Source organism: Cyrtonyx montezumae, unplaced genomic scaffold, assembly GCF_038088225.1.
Source record: "Cyrtonyx montezumae isolate F1298 unplaced genomic scaffold, pur_monq_1.0 scaffold_30, whole genome shotgun sequence".
Taxonomy (NCBI): domain Eukaryota; kingdom Metazoa; phylum Chordata; class Aves; order Galliformes; family Odontophoridae; genus Cyrtonyx; species Cyrtonyx montezumae.
The window spans coordinates 602501-627158 of NW_027072035.1; the positions used below are offsets into that span (position 1 = coordinate 602501).

A 24658-nucleotide genomic window follows, 5' to 3' on the forward strand; every position below is an offset into this window, starting at 1 on the left:
ATTAAACCAATAACAAAGAATACAAATGAAATGAATGTAGCTGCATTGTGGCATTTTTTAAGTTAATGTTACGTTAAGCAGAGAATGCCCTGGTCATGGCTTTTGATGAGTGCTGGTATCTAACTGTTGTGCATGATAAGAGAGAATGAACCTGGATGCATGGCAACCTTTTTTAACATTTAACACTAATGTTTAGTAAACTTGGTCAGTGTTCCTGCTTTTTTCTTCCCTTTTAATTTCTTATTTAAACTGATGCCTGCTTTTCTAGGAATGGTTTCCTGCAGTTGCTTTTCTAAACAGCCTGAGCATGAGGACTAAACTCTCCTTTGTCTATAAGGATTCTCTTCACTAAAAGAAATTCCTTGTTGCCTGCCGCTTGCTTTTTGTGTGGCCTTTGTGAATTGGCCACTTAGAAATATTTTGCTCTTTGCTTGTTCCCCTTCTGCCTGTCATTCACTCATGAGGCCATTGCATTAAGCCCCTTTTGAACCCACAGAAGATCACAGAAATTTAATTAAATCCAGTGGAAAGGTTTCAGACTAATACAGAGTTTGTTTATTTTATCTCTTTTTGCTCACTCATAGTATTTTATTTTATTTAAATAAAAACTGTCTTAATGATTAGTGCATATTAAACCCAAATAAATACATTGTCTAATGAAAGGCCTAAATACAAACCTACCTCTCTCAGCTACCCCTTTCTATTCTGCATCCCACACACATGTGCACATCACTGAGAATATTAGAAGCAGGAACACTGATCTGTTATTGCCGGGTAATTTTCTCGGTGTTGTGTTTGCTTAAGTACTAACTACTCTGTTAGTGCCATGTCCTGCTACATGTTTAAGGTCACCATCCCTTGCTATCAGTACACAGATGTGTGATATTATCACTCCTTATAGCTTATTTTGTTTTCCCTTAACTGTGAGCATAGTGGAATCCTGAATGTTAAATGTTCTGCTATTTTCCCAGTAGCCCTTCCTAACAATTGCTTTTTAGCCACTTACACTTAATCTAATTTCTCTCCCTCTCAAATTCTATCCTCCTCTTAAACTCTTGTAAATGTCAACCTATCCTATCCCCATCTCGTTCTTTTCTTTCCTCACCCAATATGTTTTCGTTAAGAGTTCTTTCTATTTCTGCAATTTTACTCAGACGTTTTCCTAAGCATGATTCTCAATTGTTTCTGTCATTTGCCTGCCTGCATGACCAAATCCAGTACTTTGTACTGGCTTTGTGTAGTTTCTTTTCTGTGACTATATACATACATATGTGTATATATATATGTATATATACGTATATATATGAGTATGTACATGTATATATGTGTGTATATATATATTTGTATCTGTGTGTAATTATATATATTATTTCTGTTTGTTTCAGTGTTAGTGTGAGGTCTTGAAGCTGCATCCACTTTACGTCTGAAAGCAGTGAAATTGCACTTTAAGTGTACTGTAGGCAATGTGTTACAGGACTGTGATGTGACAATGTGGTCAAGCACATTTATTCACATCTACTGGAAGTACACAGCATTAGAATTGGTTTTGGTAATCAATTCAAACATGCTGGTTACTCTCCAGTTTTCTTATATGCATATATATATGTATACACATATGAAATACATGCATATATATATGTGTGTGTGTGTGCGTGCGTGTGTGTGTGTGTCTATCTTTTGCATGGTGTTTGTGAATTGTAAGTATGTAGTTAGTTATATGTGGGGGTCCTAATAGCTCTGAATCAGCCTTTGTATGAATGTGCCTAATAATAACATAAGTAAATATAGAATGATTGATACTGTGTGCAGATGATATTCTTGTATGGTCTTGTATTTCTTTTATACATATTTTCTGATCTCTCAGAATAACACATTAAAACTGTGTCTGTACACTGCATGTAGTCTGTATGGAAGACTCAGTTTCCTTTTTTGTATATGTTATTACCTTTTTTGTGTGTTTTGTTCCAGTTCGACGGGTCCCACCGAGGTTCTCTATCCCCCCCACAAATCACGAGATCATGCCTGGCGGGAGTGTAAATATCACGTGTGTTGCAGTGGGGTCACCAATGCCATATGTTAAATGGATGCTAGGAGCAGAAGATTTGACACCTGAGGATGATATGCCAATAGGAAGGAATGTCCTTGAGCTTAATGATGTCAGGCAATCTGCAAACTATACTTGTGTTGCTATGTCTACCCTTGGTGTTATAGAAGCAATCGCGCAGATAACTGTCAAAGGTATATCTGAAGCACACACTTGGGAAATAGTTTTGTCTTTCCTTTATTTCATTGTCCATATTCTGAGCAAATAAACTCTACTGGAGGAAACTAAGAAATCTCCAACCAATTAATGATATAAGACAAAAAGTACTGATACTGAGAATTTAACTGTAGTGTTCCATTATCCTCAGCCTTCATTTAAAACAAATAAAAGACTTAATAATCTTGCACATATTTGTCAACAGTACAAACAACTGTCAACAGTTAGAAGACAGTCATCTGATTTTGAAAGTTGCTGGGTATTCAACTATCTTGTTCATTAATTGGATGTCAGAAGCTCCAGAATTATTTGAAAATTAAACTGTAATGGTCCACTGACTATCTATAAGATACTTCTTCTACATATGATTAAGGGATATTTCTAAAAAGTCAGTATCGTGGCTTTATAATAATAAGCCTTTTACTACAGAACTGGAATTTTTTCTGATAAATTTCTGGAATAAATCATAATTGCTAGAATATTGCCCTGAATGAATAACATTTTCTCTCCATTACAAACCTACTGCTTTTTTATTTGTTTTTACTTTTAAATCTGCTAATATAATAATTAATGTCTGCTGTTAAATACTGTTAACTAAAATTTCTGTTATTCATCTTCAGCCTTACCTAAGCCTCCTGGGACACCTGTGGTGACAGAAAGCACAGCAACAAGCATAACTTTGACTTGGGACTCTGGTAATCCCGAGCCAGTTTCTTACTACATAATCCAACACAAGCCCAAGAACTCTGAGGAGCCATATAAGGAAATTGATGGTGTTGCCACAACACGCTATAGTGTGGCTGGTCTAAGCCCGTATTCTGAGTATGAATTCCGAGTAGTTGCTGTAAATAACATTGGACGAGGGCCACCCAGTGAGCCTGTGTCAACAAGGACTTCAGAGCAAGCCCCTTCAAGTGCACCACGCAATGTACAGGCCCGTATGTTGAGCTCTACCACTATTTTGGTACAGTGGGAAGAACCTGAGGAACCAAATGGACAAATTCAAGGTTACAGAGTTTATTATACTATGGACCCTACTCAACATGTCAATAGCTGGCTTAAACACAATGTGGCTGACAGCCATATCACTACTATTGGGAATCTTGTGCCCCAGAAAACATACTCCGTGAAGGTTCTTGCTTTTACTTCTGTGGGGGATGGACCTCTTTCCAGTGACATTCAAGTCATCACTCAAACAGGAGGTAAGGAAGTAGTGAACAAAATTTGAGGGGAATGGGAGGGAGCAGAATTTACATATTTCTTTCAGGGCAGCTCTTTTGGATAACAGTTTCTCAATTCCACAGTGCAAGTTATCATTGGTTAGACAAAATTTTTCCCTTACACTTTCATACCTTTCACTTCATTTTTAATCAGTCTCAAGAAGTTTAATTCAAGTTTTTAACAGTCTCAGGGAGATTTTCATCACTGAGGGAGCCAAATGTTACAGCTTCTGTTTTGCAGTGCTTTGTGAGCCAGCACTGTCTGTCATGTTCTTCAACAGCATTCTTGACTATGATACCGTGTTTTGTTTAAGTAGCACATACCTCCGTTATGCATTATCATTCTATTGAATGTTCCTTTTGGAAACATAAAATGTATGTGCATTGCATGCATATCCAAATTCTTGGTAATGTTCTGAAAACACATGAAACAAGAAAGCATTTAAACCAAACTAAAAACCACCCTTCTGTAAGAACATGCAGGCAGTTCTTTACAGTTTTACTTATAAAGACAAATCCAGCCTACCTCTATGAAGAGCACCCCACAAGATCACCATTTCCTTGTTTTATGCATGAATCAAGATGATTTGGGTTCTGCACAGTAGTTTTAGAGTAATGAATTAGTTTTATTAGTAAAAATACAATCAAGCATAGTGAATACTATTGAGAAGAAATGTTGTGAATTCAGAAGTGAGAAGTTCTGGTCTGGTGGACCTACACTGCAAATGGTGTTTTATTGTAGCAATAAGAAATCAAAGCTCCCTTTGTCTAGTAGCTCAGATAAACTTGTATTGAGTATTACTGTAGGTCACCTAGAAATATTAAATGATACTCCTTGGATTTTTATTATTAGGATGCTTCCTGTTGAATAATTGTAGCATTCCTCAAATTCTGAAAAAACTTTCATCTAAATATAACTGAAGACAGTTTTTATGTTTGTATGCTAATCTGTTCATTCAAAATAGACATCAGTATACATTTAATAAGGAAAAGAAATTGAACACTTTTTTAAGTATTGTGTTATGCAAAGGCCTAGGTAATTTTGGCTTCTGTAAATTTTTCAAAGTACTAGATTTCGTACTGACTCTTGACTTTTTGGAATCCGCATACAGAAGAAAATTAAGAGGGTTCAGTGACTTTCTAGTCTACAGTCTCATTTACATTTGTAAATTTTCTTATGTAAGCCAGTTTGTCAGTGTCTTCACAAAAGAAGGGAGAAGCAATTGAAATAATGAGTTGGACTAACCAAGTTGCATTAGTTGCTCAGGTTATTTCAGAAAAGTAAAGCATTAAAGCATCTTAAATCTTAAAGCATTAAAGAAAGTTTCCATTAAGCATGCCCGTTTGTTTCTGATTTATGTTGTAATCTGAAGAAGTTATGACAATGTTAAGAGTGCAGGAGAAAGACTCAACTCACATTTTCAGGTTTGTAACAGAGTTGATGTGACATTGTTTATGAGAGACAATAAAAATCAAAACAAAACTAAAAATGTTGAACATATGCAACACTTCTAAGGACTCATATTTTGCTTGAAAGCAAATCTGTAAAGTCTTAAGAGATAAATATATAAGGAAGTGTAGTGCAGAGTTCTAGTTCCATGTATCTTTAAAAAATATGGTTCATCCATTTATTGAGAAAGAAATCTCCTCTCCCAGAATTGTTGTAATTTAAATCTAAATATAATTGTTTTCATCTCTCAGGCTGAATGTTACCCATATAAATGTATATGTGCCAGATAAATTATATAGATGTAATAAACAATGGAAATAAATTTAATAGAACCATTTTAAAAACAACAGTGGGATGGTGACAGGGATTGGATTGTTCTCTTTTCTTTTTCTGAATCAAATAGGCCTGTCGTGGATAAATATGTAACTTAGCAGTTATGCTTATTTTGGGAGGGGTCAGCGTGTGTACACACACACACACACACACACACACACAAAAATCTGATTGATAGTTTTGACTTGCAGCCTCTTCTATCTTAGTTTCCTTCAAAACTTTCTTGACATTCATTTGAATTTGAGTATTTTGCAGTTAAAAAATTTTGTCTTAAAAAGCCTATTCATGAGAATCTTTTGTTTGCTGGTAGGGCAGAATGGCTCTTTGAAAGGACTCTGTGAGTGGTTTCTCACTTCACTGATCAGAAGAAACTCTACTGAAACAGAAAACTGGATTTCTAAGTAAAATATGTCTAGGAACGTGTACTTTGAGGGGAAGAGAAGGAAGTATTTATCATAGAATCAAACATTAAAACAAATAAATATAACAAATTTTTATTTTCAACTCGATGTTTAAGTATTCCGAAAGAAAGGCCCTGCCTTTTTGACTAGTTATTTTCAACAATATTCTCTTTTGCATAAAAAGGCACCATTTTAAGAAATAATTGGAAAACAGCTGTAAAGCTAAGCTTTTTGCATAAGGGAAGCTCAGTATCAAAATCTACACTTAACAATGTCCCTATTGTGTATTAAGTGTATGCATAAAAAGAGTACAATGAAGATGGAATCAGCACCATTTCTATATTTAGTCAAATTGAATTAAAAACAACAAATTTTAGAATAAAGGATTTTCTTTATACATTTTAGTATGGTATTTCTTACTTTTTATTTTTACTTCACCTGAAAACAAAACTTGTGTTGGTATGTCTCAATTTCTTTGCCCAGCCGACAGTTCCTGTGCATCTCATCATATTTCCTTTCCTTACTGAAAGTGATCATATACTTTATGAGCAATGTACATTATCTTCCATGTAAAAGAAAAACCACAGGCTTTAAATTAGTTCACAGAACCATAGAAGACCCTGAGTTGAAAAGGGACAATGAGAATCAAGTAGTCCAGCTCCTGACTCCACAGAGGACTTCCCAATATTAAGCCATATTCCTGAGAATGTTGTCCAAATGAGTCTTGAAGTCTGCCAGGTTGGATGCCATCAACAATGACCTGGGAAGCCTGTTTCAGTGTCCAACTGCTATCTCAGTAAAGAACATTTTTCTAATATCTGACCTGAACCTTCCCTAATTTAGCTTCATGTGGTTCCCTTTAAATCTGCCACATGCCACCAAAGGGAATAGACAAGGCCCTTTCTGCTTCTCCTTATGAGGAAGTTGTGAATTACAATAAGGTCACCTCTCAGTCTCCTCTAAGCTTCCCTTGTCCGTTTTGTTGTTGTTGTTGTTGTTTTTGTTTTGTTTTGCTTTTGTTTTCAACATGCAGAAGGAGATAACTACTGAAAGAATTAGGAGAATCCTGTTTTTATTCTGTTTCACAGATTAGATAGAAAGATGGTTGAGTCAGAGATAGTTTATTTCTCCAATAATCTACAACCTAATAAAGACAGAAAAAATATTCTAGATAATGCATGTATACCCCTAAGTATATTCTTATGAAAAGAAGAAAATTGCAGAATAAAACACATTTTAACTGTAAACCAAAGATTGTAGATGGAAGATAGCAATTGTAACAGTTATGGAAGATAAAGTCTTTGAACACACGAAATTGAAAATGAATGAGAAAAACAGAAACTTAGTTTAAGGAAAATGAATTAATGGTTCAGATCTATGTTGTAACAACCTTGCTACTTTGCCAGAATTTTCAACTTCTTTCATGAACATAAGAAGTGAATATTAAGAAGTATGCTCACAACATAGTAAAGCTGTGGTCTTTAACATACATTTAGAGAGCACAATGACCTCAAAGCAGAAAAGTCAGTGTTGAGACAATACTCACACAAAAAGATATCATCCTGTGATTGGAGCGCGCTTGCCATTAATATGTAGGGTTATATTTAATCTCTGTAATTAAAAACATTTAAAAAAAAATATTAAGTGTACTTAAAAGATTTTCCAGTTTCTGTACGAGTTCCTTCAGCTTACCTTAGTTCCAGAGTGCCACTGAAGATATTTTTGAGCAGATATGTATTGTAGCACAAATACTTGAGTTTTTATTCCACTTTTCAATCTGCTATTTTTTTTTAATTGAGTATTAGGTTCCCTAGAGGAGTTCATTAGTTTAAGTTTCTGTTACCTTTGTATTCTGCTCCAGTCTGAGCCTCTTGCATCTCATCTTGTGCTACTGCCTCTCACCTTATTGCCACACACCATGTGCAGAGCCTGGTTGCATCTCCTCAATCTCCTGATGATGATGATGGAGCTGCTGCTGGATGCTCCTTGAAGTTGCCTCTTCTCTCAGCTGAATAAGCCACAGTCCCACAGCCTTCCCATTCTGGGGGTTCATTGAACTTGGCCATATTTATAGAAATCTTTCCTCTGCTGGAGGCCCAAAATCAGGTGCAGTAGCCAGATGGGATCAGATGAGTCTGAGCAGAGGAGATAGGCCCTTTTCTCCACTGTTCAACAGGGCTGTGTTCTACTCACACCAACTTGTGAAATTCTGCCTCATGTTGCTGCCCAGGTGCATGACTGGCCACTGCTCGGCATGTAGGTCCCAAAGCTGTCCTCTAGAACTGTCCCAGAGTTTCCCATCAGCCCTAGTCTTAATCCCTGCAGGAGCTCTGCTTTCCCAGGGCTCAGCCTAAATATTGCTGAATTTCATATGGTTCCATCATCCACTTCCTGCTCATTTTCCAGCTCCCTCTTGAGAGCAGGATGCCCCGTGAGTGCATTGAGTGTACCCCTCCCCATCTCAATTCGAACTTGGCACTTGTGCTCTCCTTCTTCTCACAAGTATTAATGGAAATGTAAAGCATAAGAAGAATAGCATGATGCATACAACATGAGCTGCTGTTTGAAGTTTTTGTGGCCTTTTATGAGGCAAAGGTGATGTTGCTCAGTTACTTTAAAAAAATAAATATTTCCCTTTATTTTGGTGCTCACTGAAATTGAACATTTTTTATCACAAGTCAGTTTAACAGATTTTTTCTGCCAGATGAAGCAAGCAAAATGCTTCTTGCCAGCTATCCACTTGAGCTTCATGCAGTACACTTGGTCAAGACCCATGGCAAATTGACACTTGCTAGAGTTTACATTTTGTTATGAAGTTTTGGCAAGCTTGTGGTGGAACGTCACATCTAGTTTAAATCATTTTCAATGGGAGCCAAATCTGCAACTATTATCAGCATCAATCTGGTTGAAACTCAGGAGAGCTATGAAATTGAAAAAGTTCAATGCTTGCCTAAGAACTGTATTGACAAACTTATAGCACAGCATAGCAATGCTGTAGATTTGTCAAGTGGAAGTTTAAACTATAAAAAGTACTTAATTGATATTTACTGAAATCGTACTTTTTACTATGCTGGAATTCCACAGGGCTCCACTTTAGGGCTGATTCTCTTCAGTGTTTATGTAAATTACTTGGATGTAGAACTTGAAGTAAACTAAGTGAGTTTGCAGACGACACTAAATTACGAGGAGATGTTTTACTCCCATGAAGGTAGAAGGATGGGCAATCAGCAATTGTGTATAATTTAACAGGAGCAAGTCGCAGTTTTCACACCTTGAACAAGGCAGCTCTGGGTATATGTTCAGACTACAGGACAAGAGACTGGAGAGCAGCCCTATAGGAAGGTATCTCGAGGTTCTGTTTGATGGTATATTGAATATGAGCCACCAGTTTGTTTGGGCAGCCAGAAGTACCAACCATATCGAGGAGCTCCTCAGGCAAAGCCCTACTAAATGGTTGAGGGAAGTGGTCATCCCACTCTGTACTGTGTTGGTGAAGCCACAACTTGAGTACTATATGCAATTTTGTGTGCTACAATATAAGAAAGACTATTAGGGAGTTTCCAGAGAAGGGTTATGAGGATGATGAAGAGTCTAGAGGGCAAGATGTATGTAACTTGGTTTGCCAAAGTCACTTGGTTTGTTCAGCCTGGAGGAGACTGAGAAGCCTCATATTGGCCTTTACTTCCTCACAACAGGAACAGAGGGGCAACACTGATCTCTGTGCTCTTGTGATAGTGTAAGGAAAAGACAGTGACATGAAGCTGCATCAAGTTTAGGTTGTTTATTAGAAGAAAGTTCTTCACTGAAAGGCTGATCAGGCACTGAAACTAGTTTCCTGGGGAAATGATTATGGCACCAAACCTGCCAGAGTTCAAGAAATATTTAGAAAATGCTCTCAGATGTTTGGTTTGATTTTTTTATTGTCTTTTGCAGAGCCAGGAGTTGGACTCATATCAGTGTCATTTCCAATTCAAAATGTTCTGTATTTCTCTAATTCTCTGACTCTATATTTTCTTAAAAACAAAACCTTTCTGGACTTTGTGGTAGCCAGGAAGTATTCTCTTTTTACATGAGATAAGTTTTAGAGAAATTACAGATTATTCCTGTGCATCTTTCTTTCTGAGAAAGACTCTTCTGCTTACTCTCACTCATTGCTTCAGAAACAGGCAACATTATTCTACACCTTTTTTTCTCTATTTTGTCCTTTTTCTGGGAAAAAAAAACAAAAACAGTCATTGGTAGTGAATCACAAGTTCTACACAGCCTGGCTATGCCTTTATATATGTACACTTTATTTCTTTGTTTAAAGATCAGATATCAATCCTCTACTAGCATACACAAGGATTCTGTTTTTTACAGAATTACATTCTGTAGAAGTCTGGGGAAGATAATTATAGTCACAAGTTATTTTTACCATTTGCTTAATGGTATTTTTAAGTCTCTTACTGTTCTATGGAAGTGTACTTATAATATTATAATAAAATTCTACCCTGAAAAGTGGTAGTAGGACAATTTTTGTCATATCATACTTGTCTTATCTGCTCCTGCTAAGAATCTCATCTGATACTTCTTTTAAATTGGGAGCATGCTACATTTTATTCTTGAAAGGATAGATATGCTGTGGAATACTGTTTCATGCATTAACAACATTAGTATTAACTGAAACTAATGTTTTAGAAGTTGTATGCCAAAATGATTATATATATTCAAATGACAGGATATATTTTACTACCTTTTCCTAGTCGGTGTTATTTGGCATAGATTTGCAGCAGCAAATAAGGGAGGTAATTTCTGTGACAGTTACACAAGACTTAAAACCTGAACATATTCTTGACTTGTAGAATCAAAGTTGTAGTAATTTTGTTCTTGCAATTAAACTGTCACTAGAAATCGAGCTATATTGATAAAAATACCACTCATTACAAGCATGCAAATGTGTCACTTAAAAAGGACACTACTGAAGATCTTTTCTGTAAATTATAATTTCTTTGGATTGTAAAAACATTCAGTATACTTAAAGAGCAATATTTATTCAGCGTCTCAGTTCTGTGTGAGCTGAGTAAACACATGTAATGTTTTCAGTACTGTTTTCTTGACTGTTCTATCCCATCTTCTAAATTACCAGCATTTCCCATATGTGCCTTTTTTATACGCACAAATATGTTTTAATACTTACACATATTACATATATTTGCCATTCCATACAGGGGTAAAATTGATAACATTCAGTACTAGGGTTCAGTTCCCTGTGCATTATTTGAAGTGTGAAACATTTGTTTGAAAGCTACAGCAATTTGTAATGAACAAGTTAAATATGTAATAGTTCTTTCTCTGAGTTCAGATTAATTTATTACTATTTGAGTTCAGTACATTCAATCATAATATTGTGTGAAATACTCAGTTAACAATTTAAAGATTTTGAACAGTATGTATTTTAGTAGATACAAATAACAACAATAACAACTGAAAAAACAACAAGAACCACAGTAGTTGCCAACACAGTTACACTTTTTTTCTCTAGTCCCTGGTCAGCCATTAAACTTCAAGGCGGAACCTGAGTCTGAAACAAGCATATTACTTTCCTGGACACCTCCACGTTCCGATACTATTTCCAGCTATGAACTGGTTTACAAAGATGGGGAGCATGGGGAGGAGGTAAGTAAAAATATTGCTCATCTCTTATATTCATGTTAAGAAGTTTAACATAAAATCCTGATAGGTTGGCCCATTTTTAGCTCTAGATAGTATCTGTTTTTCTTTGCCATCATGTAAGACACTGTCAAAGATTGCTTAAGTAATCTTTGTGAACAAAATATGTTTTCCTTCTATAGATGTATAGCTACTAGAGAATTTTTCTAAACTATTATTTTATAAAGAATGTTGAGTGCCTTAGTGCTGTAGGTACTATAGTCTGTAGAATAAACTGTTCTTCTAATATCAGAACTATGTGATAGTGCCAGGTGTTCCAAACAAAAGAAAGATCATGTCATTCTCAAAAGGTAGTAGGAGAATGTCAGCTGCATTGATTTCTTCTATATCATCACCTCACAACTGATTCTTCAGCTGAGCCTATGTTTGCAACAGTTCCACATATAAAAAGCAAATGAATAAATCTGAGCATAAGCATTTCTAGAGGGCGGCCAGATGCATATTTAGCCTCCAGATAAGATTCAAACACTTATTTAGATGTCCTCTTTAGAAGAATTAGCCTTTAGAAGAATTTTCTTCATAAGATTTTGAACACAAATTTAACGACTGATTATCCGCAAATCAAAGATTTATGTAATAACAAATCCCTGTACTTCATTGTCATACAAGGTTTTGCTGCTGTATTATTGAATTGTAAGTCTTTTGTGCTTTGGAAAAATAGTCAAATAATATTTCTGTCTCAGAGTTTAATCCATTAAGCTATCTGCTTTAAAAAAAAAAAAAAGTTCAATTTTTAAAAGCACTACACTTTTTGTCTCTTTTAGTTTGGTTTTGTTCTGATACTTTTTTTCTTGAATATGAAAGAAGGGGATAGTCACTAGTAGGATCTGTTATGACAGGTCAAGGGGGAATAGTTTCAAACTCAGAGGTTAGATTTTGATTGGATATAAGAAAAAAAAGGATTACACTAATCCTTTTTAGTTGTCATTTAATCCCTTGTGAGACCCTGAAACAGGTTTGCCCAGAGAGATGGTTGTTCCCCCATCCCTGGAGACACTCAAGGTTAAGTTGAACAGGGCTCTGAGCACCTGATCTAGCTGTAGGTGTCCCTGTTCATGGCAGGGGAGTTGGACTAGATGACCTTTAAAGGTCCCCTTCAATTCAAATGATTCTGTGATTCTATGAATATTAATCATGTTAGACATTTGACTCTTTTATTACTTCCCTTTAGCAACGGGTTTCCACTGAACCTACCACATCTTATCGTCTCCAAGGCCTGAAACCAAACAGCTTGTACTTATTTCGTCTAGCAGCACGTTCTCCACAGGGACTGGGTGCTTCAACAGCAGAAATCTCAGCGAGAACCATGCAGTCAAGTAGGTGCCTTTCCTTGCTAAGTCTATCCTGTTATATTTGTCAAAGGTGTACATCTAGGTAGCTCAGTAAGACTGTAAGGGAAGAAAATTGAATGATAAAAAATATAGCATACCTGGTTCCTAATACAGCAGAAGAATGCTTAAAATACTGTGTGATTTGATGCTTATGACGTGTGATTTTTCAATAATTTTAGAAAAAGTCTGAAAACTTAAGGAAAGGCAGTGTCAAAGTATACAATACTATGTTGTCATAATCACTTCTGTTTTCATGTTATAATTGGAATAGTGGGATAATGTTTTAGCATGCAATAGGTATAGATAATTGGTACAGATTAGAAACGGTTCTCCACTCATAAAAATCCACATAGCTATTTGAAGTGTATGCTTCCTGTGATACTAGGCTGCTTCTGTGGCATGTCCCTGTAGTTGTGCGGTGTTGCTGACTCTTTCAAAAATTTCCTTATAACTGTTACTGTACCTATTCTTTCTGAGTTTAAATTAGTTATTTCTTATCTGGGCTTTTTTTAGTATTCATTCATCAGTTGCACCAGTAGAAATCCTTTTTTCTGACAGGGTACTTATGGAAAAAAATGTCAGTGGGGTCTGTACAAACGTAATGCAAAACTTTGGTAATATACATTCATTTTTCCATATTAAAATTAATACTTAATTAAAACAATGAGGTACACAGGAATGATATCTGGAATTGCTAGTTTTACAGGGTTATCTATGCTTCTGGTACACATGTTTCTATGATATTTTTTTTTCTAATTTACACTCTGTGGCAAATGTTACTGTACCATCATTATTTGTTAGTGCTATATATTAGTAATAATTATTGTAACAGGAGATGTAGTGCTGTGTATCTTAAGTTTAACCAAAGGTAAATGTTATTCTGAAGTATTTCTAAGACATTTTGAGTAAACTTAAAAAACTATTACCTAGCACGAAACTAATTTTAGAGTTAGGGGCAAACCTGTTTTGACTTCAATAATCCAATAACAATAATTTATTGCAGAAAAGGGTATTTATTTATTCCTGCAGTCAGGCTACTTAGAATTTTCATTCTCTCTAATGGGTGAAGGATATGTAAACTGTGGTTGGAGATTAAACATTTAAAGGCCAAGGATACAAGTTTTACATATAAACACATGGCCGTTTTTCCCTTCTCAAATACGACATTACAGAATTATGTCTGAAAAAGGCCTTATGCTTTCAGATGCTAATAAAAGTTGATTGATTTCAGCAGTATATAAACAGACCCTTGTTATTTCCTGAGAAGATTTAAATAGATTTAAGCATTGTGTATTCTAAGGATGAATACACGCTTTAATAAAACTGTTTATACAGGTAGTCTACAGATTATCGTGAGTTACATAAGGGAAGTACTTTACATTTTGTAGAATGGCAAGGATTAAAAATTGATAACCTTCCATGAGTTCATTAGCAGTATTCACCAGAATACTCAATTGCAATTCATTTTTGTTTCAAAGAAAAATGCTAGAGGAATTTATTTTCACAATAAAGCCCTAAAGGAACATTTTGCTTCCATTTTAGTTCCTTTAAAAATCCATGGCAGAAATGGATTAATATGTTTTCAGTACTTGATAACTAAATTAGAGTAAATTACAAAAGAAAGAACGAGTTAATAATTCTCTAATTCCTTTTTGTCTCTCTATCCACATCCTTTAGTTAGTTGAAATGCTGATATATTCCCTCCTGTTTTTCCTTCAGAAGAACAGAGTATCATACTGAGTGAAAAGCCATTGATCCTGGCAAAGGAACTGTAGGGAACTGAAATATACATCTGTAAGTGTGATAGGTCACAGCAGGGTTCTAAGCTTTCTATGTTTCTCTAATTTTATTTGATGTGCCTGGCATAAGTACCAAAATTCCATTTGTTTCTCTTTTCCCTTTAGAAATGGGAACAAAATAGCAGAGAAAAAGACAAATAAATTTATAAATAAATGATTTATACAGATCTCCCATACAAAATCTTTGTTTTCCTTCAAAAAGAAGATGGAAATATAGAAGTCCATGTCTGCCAAAGATTTTAAACTGTGACTCACTTTTTTAGTACTGAGTGATCTTATGTGCACTCTTTGTTAATGTGAAGTGCATTTAAGAGCAGGAAGGTATACAGAGCTTTCAGTACTTGAATTATCTAATGAAAGCAGTGGAATGACATGCATGATTAAATACTCTGGATAAGGTGACTGTGCTAACAAAATCCTTTCAGTATGAAGCAGTAACGGTGAGCAATTTTGCTCCATAATATTGGTGATGGTGAAAAGATGAGAAATAACATCCAAGTCTTTCACCTTTCTGGGGTTCTCAAGGTTGTGAACTCTCTTTTTAAAATGAATAACTGCTTTCTTGATACAATGTTTGGGTCTAGAAAACTGTTTTTCCTATAGAATAACCTATATTACTGGTAGGACTTACTCTGCTAGCAAAGGTGTGTCCAAGAGGAGTTAAAAAAAATAATGCTTACAGCTGATCTATGGTAAGTAAAAGTTAAAGTCAGAATCAGCAAGCCTGACACTTTTTCCTGGTAGGTAAATCTTTGACTAAGACTCTTTCATCTTCTTTTGAATGCATGTTTCTAGTATATTTTCCATTGAAATATTATTTGTGGTTAACTTGGTGACAGGCAGACTCAGTGAATAAAAAAATAATTAAATAGAATCATTTGTTTATGAGAATGGGGAGGCTACAGAACTGTTTGGAGTAATTTCTAGCAATTATTGCAAGTTGAGCTGCATTCTGTAAGAGGAAAAAATGAAAAGAAAAGCCACTTAAAGGCAATACATCCAAAATTTGTAAATAAATATATGAACTGCATCATTTAAAATATTACAACTTGCACTAATTGCATCAATTATAAGGATAGGTCAGTAGCCATAGAAGTGTGACGGTTTTGTTTTATTTCAAGAAGAATGTTAATACAGGTAGGTAATATTATTTTGAGGTTTCGTTGTCATATATTTCCCCTACATGCTTTTTCACCGTTTAGTTAGTCTATTCATTTTCAGTTTCCTCATGTTAATAAGCCAAGGTGCACATGATTAGCTGATGTTTTGCTTTTTGAGTTTCTACTTTTTTTTATTTAGTTAGTTTTTATTTCATTTTGTTGTCTTTTATTTATTTTTATTTTTATTTTTTCTTTTGTTCACTTTTTTCAATCACTCCTATCCTTTCACTCAAATCCTCCTTTAACCCACTACTGAAACTAGAGCCATCAGCTCCTCCTCAAGACATTAGTTGCACAAGCCCCAGCTCCACTAGCATTTTGGTAAGTTGGAAACCTCCACCAGTGGAAAACCAGAACGGCATTATCACTGCATACTCCATCAAGTACATTGAGATTGATGGAGAAGATGTGAAACCCCATGAAATTTTGGGAATTTCCTCGGACAGTACCCAATACCTTTTGGAACAGCTGGAAAAATGGACTGAGTACCGGATCTCTGTGACTGCCCACACTGATGTTGGACCTGGCCCAGAGAGCTTAGCAGTATTGATTCGGACAGATGAAGATGGTATGTTGCCTCCTCTACATCAGTTTGCACATCTCTTGATCTGCTGTATTTTATATAATCTAACAGTATTTTTTGCTGCTTTTTCTTCAAGTCACAGATATTATCACAATTTGAGGGATTAGACTTGTGCTTTCTGCTTCATTTATATACATTATTTTTTTGCTTTTTAAAAGAAAACATCTTTTTGTCAATGGAGTGACTCTACTGCCCCTTTGAGCCCCTACGTGTTCATCGTTCTCCTCTTTCAACGTTAAAATAACATAGGGAAAGATCTTCTACCTTTTCTTGGATTTTACTGATATATTTTTTAAAACTTTCAAAGTTTTCTTCATGTATTTTTAACTGATTTCTTGTTTTTTTTTTCTTGTAAATTTGACTTTTAATTTCTTTTTTTGTTTAGGTTTTTTCTTTTTAACATTTTTTTTTTTTTGCTGTTGTTGTTTTTTTTTTTTTTTTGACCTTGGAAAGCTGATGCTCTACACATTTTATTTTCTTCTATGCTTTAAAATGACAGAAGACAGCTTTATTAACAGTCCCCTTTTTACACTACTGAAAAAAAGAAAAAAAAAAAAAAGGAAAAAAAGCCAGCAAACAAACAAAGAACTTGTCAAACAAATATAAGGGAAACTTTTTTGGAAATCTTTTGTGTTTTTCTTACTGTTATTATTATTTCAATGATTACGATACCTCTTTGTACTGTAATGCTTTGACTCTCAAAGCATCTTCCTTGGCTTTTGTGCATTTTTACATGTTTTTCTATTTCTCTACTACTCTTTTTTCTTCCATTTTTTTTTTTTTTTGCATCAGTCATGTTTTTTGATCTTTTCAATGAAAGGTAAAGCAGATTGGTTGAGCATTTACATTTGTTGAACCATTTGTATTCTTCAGAGAAAATATAGTGAGTTTGCCCTTAAAAAAAAAAAAAAAACAACAACAAAAAAAACTAATAAAGACAATATTCATGGGTGGGACAGGTCCCTGTAATTTTCTTTTATCCAATGATGTTGTTCCAGTTCCTAGTGGTCCTCCTCGCAAAGTCGAGGTAGAGGCTGTCAACTCTACTGCTGTTAAAGTCTCATGGCGCTCACCTGTACCCAATAAGCAGCATGGTCAGATCCGAGGATACCAGGTCCACTATGTAAGAATGGAAAATGGAGAGCCAAAGGGTCAGCCCATGCTGAAGGACATCATGCTGGCTGATGCACAGGTAACTAGAATATTCCATATTTTAAGCATCATAATGAATACTTCAAATTTTCTAAACAGCTCTTTAAATATTTCCATATTTCTTTCCATATTTCATTCTACCAGCTACCTTTTTTTCATCATTAACAAATGCTTTCCAAAATATTTACATTTAAAGATTATTGGACTAAATGTAGTCACCCTTTTGTATAGGCATACACCAGAAAGTTATGCCATTCTGCTTGTTCTCATTAGCCTTGAGACTTTGTCCTGCAGCTATGCTTAGAGCTGTAAGTTAACAGAAGTACCAGGTCACAGCCAATGCAACAAAATATGCACTGATTCACCTATCCAGTATCTATTTGTTAATTTCAATAGAAAGCCTGGAGCCAAATGAGGGACCTGTGATCACCCATTATTACCATGTTGCTATCATAATTGTCGATCTACCTTATCACACAGTTCACAGGAAATTAATTTATTTTTGTGACTTTAGAAAGCAGTGGGGTATTTATGTTTGTCATTATTCATATCAGTAGATTCAATATATGAAATTGCATATTTGTTTTATATATTGTGAGACATGATTAAGCACATGCTTGATAACATTAAGCTTAAAAAACTTCAGAAATAGAGTCTTACTGATTGGAATATGCTAGTCCTCTGCTGAACTGTAAGTTCCTGAAGCTCCTAACACTGGAGTTATGATGCTATGCTGAAACTATTACATCTCTTGCAACGAGATCAATTTAAGGACTGCAGATCCTAAAATATGAAGGAATTTAGCATCAAGTTTAAGAGGGAAATCCTATTGTTTCAGTTGAATAAATACATTTATTTTGGCTTTTTGTAGTTGTAGTTGTTTTTGTGTGGTTTTTTTTTTTTCTATTTTCTTGTAGGCTTCTTTCTAAATTTCAGCTCTGTAGAACCACTTTAAGATCAGGTCTTCTATGCACTTCATTTTGCTGTCAAGACAATTCTTAAGAGTATTATCTCAGTTCCCAAGAGCCATTATTAATAATTTGCCTCCCTGTCCATAAATTCATATGTGCTTATTTATCTATTTTCTAAAACAGTGTTCTTGCAAATTAAATTCAGTGAAGAGAAAGATGAAAAAGTTTGAGAGTACGAAGAAAAAAGGGAGAGGAGTCTGAAAAAGAAACCTCTGCTTTAGTTTTCTCCTTTCTTGCTCAGATTTTCAGTTTTAACTTAAAAACATTTTAAATGCTGGTATGTTAGAAGGGGAGTCCAGGTGTGATTGAAGCCTTTTTTCCTTTTATCCAAATTTGGCTTTGAACTGACATTGGGTTACTCTAGTTAGTCACCTCCTTTCTCCTCCCAGTACTCCTCCCTTCATTTATTTTTATGATACATGATCAGGGCCTGTACAGAGTGCAAATACCGTGGCTGTATATGACCTTGGTCTGGTTAGGTTTTAAGTCTGAAAAATCATGGCATCATGGTATTAATAAGATATTCAATTAATTTGGGGAAAATAAAGCATACAGCCTGTTAACGTGATTAAATAAACCACATAGAATTTAATCTTGTCTCAGTGGCTTTTGCTAATACAATCCATCATAAAATATTAATGTGTGGTACAAGAAGAGTCATTAATTTTTCTGTCTTTCAAGGAAAGAGATTTTTTTTTGAGGGGAGCAGATGTGGAATTAAAAATGCCTGGCCTGATTTCATTAACCACATTCTACATGAGTCTACGCAATGAACCCATTTCTACAGATTTTTTCCAGACATCTTTCTTAATTGTTGTACTATTAAGAAGAAAATATTAACTCAACCAGGCTATATATCTTTTCACTTCTTTTGTTTTTGTTTCCAATGTCCTTTACTCTCAATCAGTGGGAATATGATGATACTACTGAACATGTGAGTAGTTTTTGACTGGCCAGAATAAGTGAATGTTGGTTTCTGTTTTTTGGGGGGTTTTTTGTTCATTTTTTTCGTTTGCTTGTGGACACCTTTTATTTTTCTGATTTTTTTTCTTCTGTCATGTGTACAGATGCATGTACCAACATCCAGATTTCTTCCTGTATGATACTTCTTTTTCCCCTCCTCAGGGATAGTGGGGATTTTTTGTTGTTTGTTTTGGGGATTAGCATGATCTTGAAATCCACATAAATTATTTCTGTTTTCTTCTTTTTATGGCTGTTACTAACCTTGCTTCATAATTTCCTTCTTAAAAGATAGTGCTAGAAAAACAAAACCAGAATGGTTTGGAATTGCAAATGGATAGTTTGAAAGTTTTTCTGTTTTGCTTCGAAGTATAACATTGTTTTTGTGTAGCGGAAGGTTGTAGTTGCACTTTGTTTTGGATAATTCAGTAACTGTATTGTGTATATCAGTATTAATGTCAAAAGCTCTGCGTTGTTTATGCCCATATTGTGCATTTTTGCTGTATCCAAGTTACACTTCTATCTGACAGCACTATACACAGTCTGTTACACCATGAAGTACTGTGTGCTCTAGATGAGGTGGATAGGTACATCACTGTTCAAAAAGATGGTGGGTTTTTTTTTTTTTGTTTGTTTGTTTGTTTTTGGGTTTTTTTTTGCCTTTTACAATTTAATTTTCCTAATACCAATTTGAGAGTCCCTCTGAAAGGAGAAAAATGTACGTTAACAATTTTGGAGTTTAGGCTCAGTTTCATTCTGAGATAGATTCTAAGGAGTAGGGTTTTGGGGGTGGATTGGTGTGTTTGTTGTTACTGTTGCTCTTTTATTCTATTGTTTGCTTTTATTTTGTTGGAGTGGCTTTTTGTCCACTCCTTCTGAACATTAGCTTGTTATTTCTGCATTGCTAGTAAAGGATGGCGAATAAAATGCCAAGTTCTAACCACATCTGTTCTGAACTCATACCTAGTATCTGGAAAAATCCATATCCTGTGGTTTGTTTGATCCATATTTTTTTTTATATTAAGTTTTACGGTTGAAACATACATATACCATCTCTCTGACAACAGTGAAATTTAGCTTTAATCTGTTCAGCAGTGAAAATGCACAGGAATAGTCTAGTGATTACAAGCTTGAATCAGATGAGTAAAGAATTTAGAATCTTTCAGTTACTTGTAAATACTGTCCTTTTGTATTTAAATATGTGAATATCAAGCCTCAACTTCCTTTGCATGCGCTTATAAAATTCATCTCAGTTGGCTGGCCTTGAATTCACCACTGTGAGTGTGTGTGTGTGTGCATGTACTAGCTGAAAAATAATTTATTTTATGGCTGCTTTTTATTATTTCTCATATTTAGTCTCTGATCACATTTTTAATGGTGTTTTAGTTAGCTCTTCTAGACTTTAAGACTGAGTTGTTTCTCAAGTCCTTTGAGATCTTTGGATATAAATTCCAACTAGTAACATAGATGGAAAATGAAGTGTTATGAGACAGAAGAGGCTTTCTTGTTTAGCTGTACCACAATGACATTAGAAGTGTGGATGCAACTGCAATGTGCTTATTTTGTAGGCATTTCATAACCATGTGAGTAATGTCCTGTAAATGGCTGAGTTAAAATGAGTTTTGTTGCCACATATGCACACACTTCACACACTTCACATTATCAGTAAGATTCCTCAGATAATGTATTTCGTAAGGGCTTAATCACTGTTCACACCATTTAGACTCTGACCTTGTACCTTAAACTACCTGAAGCATTCTGTTTCAAATGCTGCTTTAATCGCTTCAGTAAGTGAAGCATTGCACTATTTTTCACAGAGCAGTCTGTTGGTGTTCTCAGATGCTTTTTTGTATTTCCAGTAGCACCAAAGTGTCTGTGCTGTGTGTGTTACACAGAGATTGTCTTAAAGATTCAGTACTGTCTTAGAAAACAATCAATTTTTCATACATTTTTCATCTTTTATTTCATCTTAGGAAATGATTATTTCTGGACTTCAGCCTGAAACTACATATTCCTTCACTGTGACAGCCTACACCACAAAAGGTGATGGAGCACGCAGCAAGCCCAAACTCGTATCTACTACTGGTGCAGGTAATACCATGTACTCATAAATCCCTGAAAAAATCCTTATACTTGCCTTTTTTCACTATTTTGATTTTGATGTTTCCTATGGTGTAGAAAGCATTCATATAACATTCTTCTTAAACTCCTCCTTCCCTAATTTTTGCGATTTGGAAATATTGATGTATACTTCCCAATTGCATCTAAACTTGATTTAAGAAAAGTAGCACTTGATCCAGAATTGTTTTTAAAGTTCAATTTCGAATTTACATGAACACAATTAAATTGTCGATGACTTAGTTACCTTATACACCTAAGTATAGACTTTGCAAATCTGCTTGTAGTACTTGAAACTTCTATGTATTTCATCATCATGGATTCTTTCTTCTAAGATCTTTGATATCTCTTTAGAAAGTCAAACAAATCAACCCTAAGTGACTGTAGAGAAACCAAGAATCAAATATATCTTTAAATGTCAGACATGTTACACTGTCCTTAACATTTTCTTCACCTTATGGACAAGCAATCCTTGTTCCTGGTTTCTGAAGTAAAAGGTAGTTGCCATTTTTCTTCTTCCTATCTTCCTGCCTTCTAGTTTATATCAACATCTTCACTTTACTATTACAAATTGCTGTGGTTGATCTCACATTGTACTTATAATTCAAACATAATTATTTGAAAAATGAACTATTACATGCAATCAATACCAAGAATTTCTAGCTCACTTGCTTGCAGTAAGAATTCATCACACAGAAGAAGGAATTATACACTAATACCAGGGCTCATAGACTTGAAGTAAAATCTCCTTTTTGAGTTTCTATTTGATTTTCACTTTTTTCCTAAAAATTATATATTTGTATATTAAAATTTAAAAAAGTGATGGTCTAACTTTCAAGTCTAGTTTTAAAAGTATAAATCACATACAGATGTATGAAAATGAATGAGATTATATCCATAAAATACAGCATATTTGAAAGGTGAGTATGTGTCTAAATGTTTACTGGACAAGCTTACTATTCCAGAGTAATGAATTATAAGCAATTATTCAGATAAAAAAATAACTATTCAGCTTTGCCTGATCACTGGTATATAATTTTCATTTTAAAATAGGAAAAAGTCACCAAATATAAATGTCTACATTATTATAACTGCAGTTGTTAGTGAAATTAAGAGTGCTGTTAATATTTTCATTGAAAGGTGTGTTTTTATCTTGTATTCATTTTCCTATTCTGGTATTAAAAATTGAATGGAAATAAAAATATAACTGAACGTTTCCAACTCAAAATATCAAGAAATCTAAAATTACTAGTGAAAATTTGATAATATTTACAAAATACTTGACAACAAAGACCACTTACTAATTAGTGATATCACAGTTTTTTTCTGGAGAATTTTTTCAAACTTTAAATTTTTGATTCTCATAATACAGCTGCTTGTCTGTTATGTGAAATTTCCTTTCCATGCTGGACAACAGTCTTGAAATAGAGAATTCATTCTAAGGTTAATCCATGCATAGCTACAGATCTTAAAAAGAACAGTGTTTCAGAAACATCAGTCTTCCTACCTTTCATACCTGATTTTTATTTTTATTTTTATTTTTATTTTTTTTTTGGGGGGGGGGGATTGTTTGTTTTTGCTTTTGCGTGTGTGTACGTCAAAGAGGTGGAAAATAGTTGTGAAGACTGCTGGCACATTGCATAGCAGCTAATGGAAATAAGCTGTTATGGCAGTTTATCAAAGGCAGCTTGAATATTCCACTAATAGCAATACTTTGTCACCACATTGAGCTGATATAACAACAGTGATATAGATGGATGGGAATGATTGTGATCTGAGAGGCAACATGCTACATAGTTATGAAGGTTTACTTCAGTAAGTCTGAGTATATTTCATTAATATTTCATTAATATTAACTTCATTTGAATCTTCAGTAATTTCTGAGATTTCAATCAAGAAATTTCAAGACAGGAATTTCATGACTCTTTAACGCATAGGGCTGTACAGAATCCTTCAGTTTGTCTCACAAGACTGATATTCACAAGTAATAGTAGTTAAAGAAGGTACTAACTAGATGTTATCAAGAAATAAAAAATAAAATAAATAATAATAAAAAAGAGATCAAAACGCTTTCTTTCTTGATCACAGAATAATTTCATTTGGATGGAACCTTAAAGAACATCTATTTCTAGCCTGCTGCCCTGGACAGGGACACCTTCCCCCAGGTCTGTTCAGACTCCCATTCAATCTGGCCTTGAATGTTTACAGTAATGAGGAATCTACAGATTGTCAGGACAGCTTGTTCCAGTCTTCCTGCCACCAGAGTGAAGAACGTCTTTCTTATATCTAATCTAAATCTACCCTCCACATTGTCCTACTGCTATATAGCCATGCAAGAAACCTTCTCCTGCTTTCTTGTAGGCCCCCTTTAGCTACTGAAAGACTGCTATAAGTCCCACCTTCTTTTCACCAGGCTGAACAGTCCCAACTCTTTGCCTGCTCCAGCCATTCAGTCTTCTTCATGACCCTCCTCTTGGCTTGTTTCAACAAAATCATGTCATTCTTGCAGTTCTGTCTATCAGTTCTATGCTACAAATCATATACTTCTCAGAATTATACAGGCTTCATATTAAGATTTTAAAAAATATGTACCTTGTTATTTACTACTTTAATCATAGTGTACATTTTAATGTTCTTCTGATCAATAAAAAGTATTAATTTATTTCCTTTTCTGTATATACCATCAAAGTAGCATTAACTGTGATACCCACCAGTTTATCACCTTAATAAATCACAACAACTTTCAACAGCATTTCTTTCAGAAAGCTGAAATATTCTATTTGTATGGACTCTTTTTCATATTGCAGTGGTTTCAGAAGTATTTCTACTGCAGAAACTAATATTGCCCGTTACAGTCCTTCATAGCATTTTCTTTGTTCCATAAAGGCTTATAATGAATGAACACAGAAGTGGACCAAGTTTTATGTAACAGAAGAGATAAATTTCTAGAAGTTTATCTGCAGGTGGATTTGTCCTATAAAAGAAAGGATATTTGGAAAATTTGTATAAAAACTAGCTATAATTCAAATTCAAGTAGAAGCAATGTCAAGACTTACAAACAGGCATAATAAAATTATATTTTTACTCAAACTACAACATGCCATTCTTCTATCCTTGTTCCTAATTCATTTTGGAATGGTAGTCCAAAGTTTTGACAGTAAGATTCTGATTTGCTGAGTGCCAGAGAACTGAAAATAACTTAAAAAATTTA

The 24658-nt window shown here is 34.6% G+C and overlaps 1 protein-coding gene across 1 annotated transcript in view; it reads left to right on the plus strand.

Moving 5' to 3' along the window:
• PTPRD (protein tyrosine phosphatase receptor type D) overlaps window positions 1-24658 on the plus strand; it is a 568194-nt gene that overhangs the window by 435981 nt on the left and 107555 nt on the right. Inside the window, exons 9-16 of the mRNA XM_065744335.1 lie at window positions 1969-2238; window positions 2881-3462; window positions 11186-11319; window positions 12545-12689; window positions 15926-16231; window positions 17245-17438; window positions 19277-19303; window positions 21303-21420. Of these exons, the coding sequence (XP_065600407.1) occupies window positions 1969-2238; window positions 2881-3462; window positions 11186-11319; window positions 12545-12689; window positions 15926-16231; window positions 17245-17438; window positions 19277-19303; window positions 21303-21420 (1776 nt within the window). The remainder of the gene's footprint in view (window positions 1-1968; window positions 2239-2880; window positions 3463-11185; window positions 11320-12544; window positions 12690-15925; window positions 16232-17244; window positions 17439-19276; window positions 19304-21302; window positions 21421-24658) is intronic.